Source organism: Limanda limanda, chromosome 20 (genome assembly GCF_963576545.1).
Source record: "Limanda limanda chromosome 20, fLimLim1.1, whole genome shotgun sequence".
Taxonomy (NCBI): domain Eukaryota; kingdom Metazoa; phylum Chordata; class Actinopteri; order Pleuronectiformes; family Pleuronectidae; genus Limanda; species Limanda limanda.
The window spans coordinates 2422182-2431686 of NC_083655.1; the positions used below are offsets into that span (position 1 = coordinate 2422182).

The 9505-nt window shown below is 43.4% G+C and overlaps 1 protein-coding gene across 1 annotated transcript in view; it reads right to left on the bottom strand.

The window, feature by feature from the left end:
• The window catches only part of tmtopsb (teleost multiple tissue opsin b), an 18626-nt gene extending 9333 nt beyond the window's left edge, over positions 1-9293 (bottom strand). Inside the window, exons 1-2 of the mRNA XM_061094072.1 lie at positions 8912-9293; positions 2339-2667 (exon numbers count right to left, since the gene is read on the bottom strand). Coding sequence (XP_060950055.1) covers positions 2339-2667; positions 8912-9293 — 711 coding nt within the window. The remainder of the gene's footprint in view (positions 1-2338; positions 2668-8911) is intronic.
• Between the last annotated feature and the right edge of the window lie 212 nt (positions 9294-9505).

Consider the following 9505-nt stretch of genomic DNA (forward strand, 5'->3'; position numbering starts at 1 on the left):
CTAATATTATTTGGACTTGAAATCTACTGAGTAAAAAGAAAGTAGCAGGCAGCAAAAAATCCATTCGGTTCTGTTATGTTTATTTCTCTTAATCGCTCTCGTTCTTTTCTTAGCAAACAAAAAACTGTAGTTTCAAGAAGCACTCACTTCACTTATGAACTTGACAATAGAAATATCACACCATCATACATTACAAACTGCATCTTTAAGTTATGCAACATCCTCCAAGCCTCAAACTTTCCTCTTTCTCGTTCCTGATGCCTCTGTCAAAGTTTCAACAGCCTTTAAATGTCTCTCCAAACTTTGATTTGTAGTTTTGGGAAAATACATCAGGGGCGAACACAATTCTTTACCTTCCCAGCAGCAATAACTGGAATCAAATGATCTCATCAAAACCTCCTGATCCTGCATCACGCTGTAAATTCTGTCAACACATAGACAATCTCATTGTGTCTGCTTGGCCTCAGCAGCCGGCGACAGAACAAAGCAGAAGCAAAGAGTCTGAATTGGTGTCGGCAGCTTTAATAGAAGACGTTGTGGAGATGTCCGACCCGATAGAAGGCTGCTGAGATCTCTTTGAAATGTATGAACTCACATTCCTTCCTTCCTCTCGTCAGCCTCAGAACACTCAGACGGCCCCGAGGCGTTCGATACCGTGGAGGATCAGTCGAGATCACAAATCCGAGCGGTTCACTGGGTGTTCATCACAATCAAGAATCACTTAAGAACACTTTGTGGTGTTGTCGTGGCTCAGATCTACAGTCAAGAGCTCATATCTACAGGATCATATGAAGACAGCTGCATCCATGATCTAAAGAGCTCAACAGCGTCCTGAAGTAATTCATTTTCTCAAGAGGGATTTTGATCATCAGACATATTATTTTAACCATCCGAGGTAGACTTTCAACACACTTTAAGATGAAACAATGTTATATTCTCATGTGGAAACCAGGTCAGACTGATATCACCATGTTGATTTATTCACAATGTCAAAGAGAAGTACTACGACCCACAGTCCTCAGAGACGTCTCTGATTGGAGGAGCCCTAACATGCTGCAGTGTTTAGATTGGAGGCGCTGGAAGTCATTAGAAAGGGAACATTTGCCGTGATTTATGGGATGTGTATTTCCTTCCACTCTTAGAATAATTACATACAGTTTGTTTCTTTCCATGGGAAGTTTAGCTCGGGAATTTTGGGAATTTTGAAAAAAAAAAAAATACGCAAATTAAACGCTGAGCAATAAAAACATCATTCAAAACTCTATTTTAAAGATGTATGGAACGTTGAGTTTCAACCCTCCACTGTGCATTCTTCCATCACATGCACAGATAACTCCCAGCATCCTTCACTCTACAGCAGGGCTATTGAGGCCTGCTGTAGAGTGCAGGACTAGTCAGGTAAGTTTCCATGATATTACTGGAGAAAATATATTAGCATGCTGATTGAGGATTGTTCATCTGTTCATCGAGCCTATTTACATTCATTTATCCATCAATTGTAAAATATGTTTACAGACGATTCCAATTGTTTGGCTAACTATTTATATCTCTGGCATTGCATTAGTGTTTTTTTACAAACTTTTTTCTCATCTTATTCTACAGAACAATGCCACGTGCACTCTCTCATGTGTGGAGACATTTCACCCCATCCAATGTAGAAGGAAAGGCTGTGTACATTTGCAAATACTGTGCAAAGACCTATGTTAAGAATGACACAACGATGCAGAAGCATATAGTCAAGTGCCCAAAGTTTCCTCAGGGCTCAAATCAGCCTATGACAAAACAAAATGTTTATATTTATGTCAGTATATGACAAGGTAAATACAGTTAGTATAAATTACCCACAACATTTCCAGTTTATTCCCGTTAATTCCCGTTAATTCCCGTATATTCCCGTTAATTCCCATATATTCCCGTTAATTCCCGTTAATTCCCATTGAAAGCTTCCAACTTTGAACATTCCCGGAATTTTGCAACCCTAGTCACAATTCATCTGGTCGCTGGTCGGTCTGGTTCCAGGCTTTAAACTCTTAATAAAATGACTCTCTGAAATGTAAATGGAGAAAATGATTGAAGGAGTTTGTCAGTTTATCGCAAAACCAACGTACAAAGAAACAACCCGTCACACTCACACTCACACCTACAGACAAACTAACTCCGATCTGCCTGGAGAGAACATGCAAACTCCACATCGAAAGACCCCCGGCTAAACCGAGATCTGCACCACTGCACAACAAAAACATGCTTTGCGATTTGCAACTCAAAGAAAAAGTATCTCACCTTGAAACAAAAAATAAAATCGTATATCAAATATTTACATTTGCATTTGCAACCCCACCTGTCTGATGGCGAGCAGCAGCTTGCCGTAGGAGTACAGGATGACGATGAACGGCACCACCAGGCAGAAGATGAACAGGCAGATGATGTAGGAGATGTTGTTCGGCGTCTGGGTCCGCCAGTCCACCGAGCAGGTGGTCCCGGGACCCTCAGGCCCGTATCTGCTCCAGCCCAGCAGCGGGGGCACGGTCCAGGCCACCGAGTAGAGCCAGGAGAAGGCGATCCCTCCCAGCGCGGCGCGGTAGTCTCTCCCGTCAGCCATGGTCGGCGCCATCATGGTGCAGTAGCGCTCGTAGGACAGAACGGCGAGGGAGATGAGGGAGACGATTCCTGAGCGGGGGGGCAGAGAGTCACAAATATCAACGATTATGATTCTTCTGATTTGGCTGTTATGTGGAAACTTGAGTTTTAATACAGAGCAATTATAGATTATCGTTGTCAAAGGGTGTAAAGAAGCCTCTGAATATTTTTGAGATCAGAATTCAACATCCGGCCACAAAATCCACATCTGTTCCAAAACTGAAGCTCCAATATATTCTGGATTAGAAAAGTGCTTTTGCAAATTTCATATGAATCAAAGAAGGACTTTTAGATTTACTTACAGTCAAACAATGCATTGTGACCTTGGAACGAAACATGTGACTCAATCTATATCGTGAGCTAATCATTATCCCGAGTGGTCAGGTGAATCACCACGACGCTGCTCACACCTGCCTCTCACACACACACACACACACACACACACACACACACACACACACACACACACACACACACACACACACACACACACACACACACACACACACACACACACACACAGCTGTGCATTATCTCCTCGTGCATGTTAATTGCTAATTGATGAACATATGCAACTGGAGGGAATTCTTAAATCAGAGCTAATCAGCAGATACGAGCTGAAGTGGCGTCCAGTGGCACTTTGCCTTCGCCGGGGACTGAGACTTTGATTACAGACAATCACTTGGATCCGGTGGGAGGCTTCGTGTTTGGTTCGGACTGTGTGGCGAGGTCATGGACGCACAATGTGTTGATAGCAACCGGGAAGAGCATGCTTGAGATTAATGGAAATTACTGTGTGTGTGTGTGTGTGTGTGTGTGTGTGTGTGTGTAGGTAGAGAGGTCTCCATCTGTCCATTACTGATGCCCTCTGGTTACATAAAGCACTTGGGCTCCATAGGTCTGCACTCATGGGTCAAACATAATTAACACATTGTGTTGAGGTAACAAAAAACAACAATATCTAGTGAGCTCTGTCAATACTTCAAACTCGAGGGGATTTGGAAAAAAGAAAATATGCTCGAGACCCCGTTCAGTTCATTGTGTCTTCATGTCTTTTATGTTTACTCATTGCTCAGAAGCCTTTTGAGATGCATTACATGTATGAAAGGATCTATGTAAATATATAAAGTAAAAAAATGTATTCATTTTATTATTAAACCGTAATATCTGCACTTTCCTTTTACATGTGCCTGTAAAATGATGGTAATCTATTAAAACTGCTCTCAGCTCCCAGACATAAGTGACCTGTGGAGAGGGGTTAATTCATTATTATTAATTAATTAGTGACTGATTAAAAATATGTGAAAAGAGGGAAACATAAATTGATTCAAGTTGATATAATGATCAACAGACTGAGCTTCGACCTGCCGCAGAGGTTTGGATTCTGTCGGATGCAACATTAAATAAAAGTAGAATTGGTAGAAACCATGTTAAGTGGTATTCAATGATTTCTTTGGCTACTTGTTGTCATGGGAACAAGCACAATATCCACAGTTTTAACTATAATGAGATTGATTGAGATGGTAAACAGTTTTATTCAACCAGCACCGACAGACACGTGACAATATCGTTGATCTGCAGCCACAAAAAAAAGAGGTAAAATAAACATGACGACATTTGACGAGGGAATAATTCATGAATCTTGATGAAAAAGTCCTTTTTATCAGACTGATATCCACGAGTGTGTGTGACATATGCTGCAGATCCACGTCTAGCTGATTTAAATGTGGTTTCATAAGGGGACTGTGGGGCGGGATGCACTCTACGTCATTTGTGTTTGTATTATTTCCTTATTATAAAGTGATCACGGGTAAACAAGCCCTCACCTGTCTAATGCAGTCTACTGTTTGAGTTTGAATAGTCTGCTAACTGCACGTGTCTGACATCTTTCCTTTGCTGTGGTGATTGTTCAGACTCTGCTCGGAGCCTCGTGAGGCTTCAGGGCGCAAATCATTTCCCGACCTGTGACTTTGATTCCAACGTGTCCCGTCACATTCTCCACTGTGCATGTAAATGGCTTCTTTTCACCTGAGGCCTGATTGGTCTTCACCCAGAGGTGAGGAATAGATTCAAGGCAGAATGAATGAGCCAGTGTCCCGGAGCCTGAGTCAGCACGGGAGCTAATCATCTTTCCGCTTCCGCTCTTCTTTTTCTTTGTCTCCTCTTTCTCTTTGTCTTTCTCACTCTGCTCTTTCTTTCTTTCTGGTTTCAGATCCAATTGTCTGCAAAGCAAAAGCACTTGTGCCGAATCTGACCACTCAGCACAACGTCCACTGTGTTTACATGCATTGACTCTGCATAATCCTGTTAGTGGTGGCTTTCTGGAGTAACCGGATTTCTTCAAAGTCAGATGAATGAAATCTGATTTTCCTAACCAGCTTATGGGGATTAGTGTCTGTATCTTGATTTCTTCGGAGGACAGATTACATCTTGACCGTGTCTAATCATAACCAGGCTCCTGGTGGTGTTTTTACACTGAGTGCATCATGAAAACTTCATGCAGGGAAAGTATCGATGGAGCGGAGGTGATAAAAGACAACACTGCTGCAGGTAACAATTATTTTTTATGATTACTCCGTTAATTGTTGATGCGTCAAAATGTCACCACCTGTTTGCATCAGTTTCCCAAATCTCGCACCTGTTGGCGTCTGACTGATTTGTAAATCGTGACGGAGAGAGGACCCAGAGAGAAAGACCCGCAGTGAAACCAAAGAAGAGAGAGAGAGGAAGGGAGGAGGAGGAGAAAAGAGCCTTTTGACTTCACAAATGAGATCTTATTCCAGGGAGAGTGACCCGATGTGGCTCGATTACAGTCGCTGACCACGCGCTGCGCCGGCTCTGATGTTGTCTGGGTAATTGCAGCAGAACACACAACATCTCGTTAGTGACTCAACACACAGGTTCCACCTCAGCTCCTGCAGCCGGGGGGGGGAAACAGGATGTCTTGAACCTTTTTTTAGTTTTCATGTGGGTCTGTTCATCCAGCGTGTTTCATAAGACTGACTAACAGTGACGTGTGTGTGTGCACTTGTAGGTTTGGTTTGGTCTCTGCCTTTGTCTAGATTTTATAAATTGAGCCAATTTGAGCACCATTCACTGAACAGAGCAATTCTGGTTTTGTGCATTTGCAAATCAACAAAGTGACACATGCACACAAAAATAAAATTGCTCAAAATTGCTCAGCTATCAAGAGTAGATGCATTCAGGCTGAATATCGTCATGTTTGTTACGGCACAGCAGCTGAAAAAAGCCAACCATCGGATGAAATCACATTTAAATCTACTAAATCCATTACTTTAATTGGATCTGCTCCAAATTCCCCTCACTCGTGGATGTCAATCCGGTAAATATGCCTGATAGAGAAACAAACTGACGGGCACTTTTATTTATGGAACCATTACTTCCACCAACAAGATCTTTTCCATCAGCCGGAGGATAATGTGAAACAACTGGGACCCTACAGGTTATTTTTGGCCATGTTATTTTTGGATCAATTCTCACCTAAGAGTCATCAATCACTCACATTCATCTTTGATGCGCTCATCTCTCCGCTCCAGAGACCTGACGGAGACGATGACCAGCTGAGCTCCGACCTGAATCTCTGAAGCGTCTCGGCGGCGCTGAGAGAAGCCTTTTGATCTTGTCACGTACAATTTTGATGCTATTGGTTATTACTTACTTATTCTGCAGGTGCTGGAGGACATCCAACGCCCAGGAACAGCATGAAAAATTAATCGTACGGATTCTCAGGTCATGGATGAACTGCAGATTAGATATATGAATGCTGCATGTTTCATTTACAGAGAGGATGAAAAGCGGAATTGTGTGGGAAGTTTAGTGAGAAACTTTTAGTTTGACGGAGAAAAGATGAGAAAACAGATGAGATGAGAAAAATGGACGTGCAATAACTGCTTAATTCACCTTATACCAGTCCCACAAGAGAAAAGAGCTGGTTGAATAGAAACTTGCAAATCTAAACTCTTACAGAAGCTATTCGAAAGAAACAATAACACCTTAATGCAAGACCAGACCAGAGAAAAGAAGAGATTTAGGACTTTACAGCATCCTAGTGCAAAACATCTTACTGCACCTTACATCTTACTGCACCTTATTGCAGGTCCAGACTCCAAATAGAAACCAGGAGCTTTAGGAGAAACAACATTTTCTTGTACCTTAAATCTGCCAGGGAGTCCAGTCCCGAAAGAGAAAGTGATTTAAGAGCAACAACTTCTTACAGAGTCGTACCGCAGCAACAAACATCATTGAGAAAACAACCTTGTAGAGCAGCAGCTGCACTTTACATCTCACTGCGCTTTGCTCCGAGTCCAGATTCCACAGAGAAAACAACTGATTTAATAGCAACAACAACAAATAAGTGCGCTTCACTTAAAGTCTGAATTCCATTGAGAAATGGAATTTCTCAGAAGAGAAATCAATAGCTTTAAGAGAAACATCACTTTATTGCATCTGACAGCAAATCAAGCAGCAGCATCTGAGTGCCCTTTCCTCCAGGTCCAGGTTCCACAGAGAAAACAACTGATTTCAAAGCAACAACAACAAATAAGTTAGCTTCACTTAAAGTCCGAATTCCATCGAGGAAACAAAAGATGTAAGAGTAGCAACCTCTTCCAGAGCTTCACTGCAACAGGTGAGAGAAGAGCTACAGCACTTTACTGCTTCTACATAGTTCGCTTTCACTCCAGCTGCAGATTCCACAAGGGGGGGGGGGGACAACTTATTTAAAAGCACCAACGATAACACCTTCTTAAACCTCGCTACAGGGCGAGACTCCAAAGAGAAAACTAATATGTTTAATAGTCACCTCTTCAGGGGGGGGCAAAGCTCCTTAACACACTGATTAATCATAAGCAATTGCTCTCAATCACAGAACCCCTTAAGTGCAAAGTGTAAAAGATCAGAAGTCATTAAAAAATCCCCCCCTCCCTTCAATCAACATCATCATTTAGCTTCACTGCACTGTCGGGAGAATCAGGATCTTACGGTTTCTTAGCTGGACACCTGGAGGTCAGAGGTCAGAGGTCAGATCGTTGCACCTTTGTCTTCCACAACCTCTGGGGAACAAGATAAGAACCTGACAGCAGATCTACTGCGTCATGTGATATAACAAGGTGATTCCCAAGTTTTCTTTCTGGATTTACCCAAAATGCATTATTCCACTGGGACTCGATCTGAATCAGGACACATCACCGGATCAGATCGTTTTGTGTCCTTGAAGCAAATTCAGTTCAAGAGCTGCACATTAATCAGCAGCGAGCAGAACATTACACCTTCACTGCTGCAGAATTAATTGCAGATTAACATGTTCTGCTGCAGGCGACGGATGCATTCATATGTTAATTTAACTTTTAAACTGCACAAATTCATGATTTGGAGACAAACTGTCACAGTTACCAGTGGTGTATAAAGTACTTGAAAGCCATACTTGAGTAAAAGTACAGATATCTTACCTGAAAGTGACTTCGGTAAAAGTAGAAGTCACCCGTCAGAAAATGACTTGAGTAAAAGTCTTAAAGTAGCTCATATTAAAAGTACTTAAATATCAAAAGTATCTGGTGTTGGAATGTACTTAAGTATCAAAAGTAAAAGTACAAGTACCAAAATTAAAAATGCAAAGTGCTTTTTATAGTAGGCCTATAAAGACACAAAACAATCCAAAATGTTTCTCCTCAAGATTTATCTCAACTGACTGAAAAATTATAACAACAATATGAATATAATGTATATAATGTAAAAAATTTGAACCCTAGATGAGAGAGAGAGAGAGAGAGAGAGAGAGAGAGAGAGAGAGAGAGAGAGAACCGACCTCCGCTGCTCAAGTAACGAGCCAGTTTGAGAATGTAAGAAGTAGAAAGTACAGATATTTTTGTTCAAATGTAACGAGTAAAAGTAAAAAGTCGTCAGGAAAAGAAATACTCAAGTAAAGTACAGATATGTGAAAAATCTACTTGAGTACAGAAACAAAGTATTTCTACCTCGTTACTTCCCACCACTGACAGTTACATGGAGCGAAAGAGTCAATGCGCTGGAAAAAAAAGGCAATTTCCACAGATTCCTCACAGACTCTCTCTTATCTGAGAGGTGGTGAACAGACGTGAGGACACAAATCGATATTTCATCTGTGTCTCTCTTGTGAGAAGCAGATAAATCCCAACGAGGCAGAGACAGATAACATTCAGCAGATTTTTACTCCAGATTCAATGTCCTCCTGCTGGTGTTTGGAGATCAGGACAGAAGGAAAGAAACAGCTGCTCACCCAGACACGCGTTGACGAACCCGTACCACACGCACCCGGCCCGTCCGATGAGCCAGCGACCCTGGGTGCTGGCCGCGAAGCTGAAGGGGGTCCCCAGCCCGCTGACCAGCAGGTCGCTGGCGGAGATGCTCACCAGCAGCAGGTTCATGGGGCTGCGCAGAGCCCGGTAGCGGAGGAACAGTGTGAGCACCAGCAGGTTGCTGAGGAAGCCCACCGTGCCGATGAAGCCGAGGCACACCGCGACCACCAGGTGTCCGGTGGGGCTGAGGGACGCCGGAGGCACGGTGCCGGGCACGGTGCCCCCCGCTGTGCCGCCGGATCCCCCCCCTCCACCACCACCGGGACAGGGCTCGCAGCTCAGGCTCAGGTTGGACCCGATCATCCCGGGCCCGAGCCAGGAGGTCTGGACCGGCCCGGAGCTTCCAGCGCGGGTCAGAACCGGGTCAGAACCGGGTCAGAACCATCCGGGCTGCAGGCGCCTTTACGCACCGGGCGAGCATGTGGAAACTTCTACTGAGGAGGAGGAGGAGGAGGAGGAGAGGAGGATCCGGTCCAAACGAGCCTCTCCAGAGGGAGGTCTTCACCGAGCAGATA